At 44.7% G+C, this 2,983-nt stretch overlaps 1 protein-coding gene across 1 annotated transcript in view; it reads left to right on the top strand.

The window, feature by feature from the left end:
* Positions 1–586: 586 nt before the first annotated feature.
* LOC111611931 (scavenger receptor cysteine-rich type 1 protein M130-like) overlaps positions 587–2,983 on the top strand; it is an 8,184-nt gene continuing 5,787 nt past the window's right edge. The window contains exons 1-2 of the mRNA XM_023350944.1: positions 587–627; positions 704–1,003. Coding sequence (XP_023206712.1) covers positions 760–1,003 — 244 coding nt within the window. The 5' untranslated portion in view covers positions 587–627; positions 704–759. The remainder of the gene's footprint in view (positions 628–703; positions 1,004–2,983) is intronic.

The raw sequence follows: 2,983 nt of genomic DNA on the forward strand, positions 1-2,983 counted from the left end.
CAAGGATGAAATATTAATAATTGATAATTCATAGGTTCTTTGTGATGTTGTAGTGTAATTTTCTCTGTTTGTCTGAAGTTTTTTTCCCACCCATCTCCAGGGCCGGCCTGCAGTATAAGCAGATGCTAAAAGTGCAAATAATATTAAACAGTAGATTTAAAAATAACAAAACTCTGCCCAGCTCCCCTCTCCACCCGTTCTCCACTAGTTGGTTCGTTCCTCCACACAGAGTCTGCTCTGTATTGGAGCTTTGCTGAACAAACTGGAACCAAATTCAGTGAAAATGATGAAGAAACTTTTTTCTTTCTGCATCCACAGACTCAGTCAGGCTGGTTCAAGGGACCAACCGGTGCTCAGGCAGACTGGAGGTGAAGACCAACCAGTCGTGGTCCTCAGTGTGTGAAAAAGACTTTGACCTGCAGGATGCAGAGGTGGTCTGCAGGGAGATTGGCTGTGGGCCTCCTTCAGTCCACCAGGGGGCGCTCTATGGAGAAGCAGAGGCTCCAGTGGGGAGCAGAGAGTTCCTGTGTGAAGGCAGTGAGTCTGCTCTGCTGAACTGCAGCAGCAGGAAGAGTTCAGGTAGAAACAGCTGCTCACCTGGTCAAGCTGTTGGACTCACCTGTTCAGGTAGAGGAGGATCTGCAGACCTGCTGCTGTTCACTGCTTCACTTCCTTCATTAATGAACTCTCTGTCTCTGCTCAGATCAAGACAACTTCAGGTTGGTGGGAGAGGCCAGCCGATGTGCCGGGAGACTGGAGATGATACATCAAGAAGAGTGGAGACCAGTGGCTGTTTGGGATCGTTACTGGGACATGAACTCAGTTGCTGCAGTTTGTGCTGAACTGGACTGTGGTTCTGCTGTTTCAGCAAGAAATTCAGAGGAAGCTTCAAAGAGACCAGTTTGGAGGATCTGGTCTGACTGTTGGAAGTCAGGATCTTCATTAAAGAACTGTTTACCTTCTGATGGAAACAGTGATCAGAGCCTTTACTTCATCTGCTCAGGTAACTCTGAACTCTCATATTTATTTCTTTTAAAATGTTTCTTCCATCAGGTTCCAGATGTCTGCAGAGAAACCGTCACCTTTAACTAAGAACCTGAAACCTTGAGGAGAGGGTAACTAAAATAATTTAAATATCCAGTTAAAGTTCTCAGTTTAGCCACATAGATGAACAAAAACTCATCATTTTAATAACTTTTAATCTCTGCTGCTTTGAAGTCGATGCATCAAAATCCCAGGAGGAGTTCAAGGAAATCAGACATTTTCAAAACATGAAAATTAACAGAAAATTAACTTTTGATCCAAAATGGTGGACTTCCTGTTTTTAGTGCAAATCGTAGTAAAACCTTTTGTTTGTTATGGTTGTTGGCCTGGCTGAACTAGGGGGCGCTGTTCAGCCAATTTGCCACATTTATTTTTAATTCCATTGAAATATTAACAATTTCACAGAAACTAGAGTTTGTTTGACATTTAATGAGTTTCTGAACATGTTAAGACTCACAAATATGATAAATTCAGTAAAAATAAAAATGAACGTTAAAATTCCAGGTACCGATATAAAACATCAGAGCAACTTCCGGGTCATGACCAAGACGGCAGCTTAGCTTCAGTGCTAATCAACCGTTTTACATAAACAACCCAAAAACAAAATTTTACTTTAGTTCAAGTGAGATTTTACCGGTAATAGAGGCTAGGGTTGTCTCACGGCGGAGGAAAACGACTGGTGCAGCGACCATTAACGAGTTAGAACAACGAATCAACCGACGCCGCTTCCCGGTCCACGAGGCCGAGGAGGGAAAATGGAGGAGGCTAGCTTGGATAGCACTCTCGCAGAACTTAGAGATTTCAGACGAGACAACAAGCAGCAGCTTCTGGAGATCCAACAAGAACAGCGTCGAACAAACGATAGGTTAGATGAAGCAGAGGGTCGAATCGAAGAAATAGAAACAGCCATGCAGGCGGCGTCATCCCTGATGAAATGACTTCTTCAGCGCCAAGACGACATGGAGGCTGAGCTCATTGATCAGGAGGGCCGCGCACGGCCAGATAACATAAGGATTTATGGCATTCCCGAAAAGGCTGAAGGTAACAACATCGAGGGCTTCGTAGAAAAACTGCTTCGGGACTGTTTGGATCTCCTGCAAGATGCTGAACTCAAAATTGAAAGAGTCCACAGAGAGCTGGCCTCCATAGCCGCCAATGCGCAATCAGAGCCTCGATCAATCAGTGTATAGCTTGAAAGTTAGAAAACGAAGGAGGAAGTTATTCGCAGAGCCTGGCAGAAAAAACAATTACAGTACAACAACAAGAGCTTCTACGTCGATCACGATTATCCACCAGCTATTCAAGTAAAGAAGATACTGAAGGAGAAAAAATCAAGTTAAAACCCTTTACCCAGCAAGGCTACTTGAGTTCTACGGAGAGGAGACCCGCATGTACCGGACAGTAGCGAAGGCGACATCAGACATGGCATCACGGGGATTCCCGGTCATGATCATCCATCCCTGGTCAACCCGATCCAGCAGGAGCTACAACATCTTTCTTCTTGGCAGGCGGCCTGGTACCGGGAGGCGGAAACATCGGGAGGCGGAAACATCGAGCGCCGCACAAATCCAGGAGCGCCAGGAGTCCTGACGGCGGATTAAAGAAAAGCTACAGGAATACAGGCATCAATCTCCTGCAGATAAGTGACTAATTGAAGAAAATGCGATCGGATGTCATTCCAGTGTTTAACTGTACCCGTGTTTACTCTGGACTAATCATAGACTTAATGGTTGAAGCACATAATGGCTAAAACTACAACACAGCCATCTCAGTGGGCCCCACCATACACGATGAGTGGACTTTACCCCGACTGGAGCTCTAACATCTTCAGCTCGTTTAAGGTTCCTCTGTTCTGGAAGCAAACCTTCTGTTAAAGACTTTAATATATTTTTGTTACGTTCATTCTGTTATTGTTGTGGGGGTGCAGCTAATTTTTAGT

This window comes from Xiphophorus maculatus, chromosome 18, assembly GCF_002775205.1.
Source record: "Xiphophorus maculatus strain JP 163 A chromosome 18, X_maculatus-5.0-male, whole genome shotgun sequence".
NCBI classification, from domain to species: Eukaryota; Metazoa; Chordata; class Actinopteri; order Cyprinodontiformes; family Poeciliidae; genus Xiphophorus; species Xiphophorus maculatus.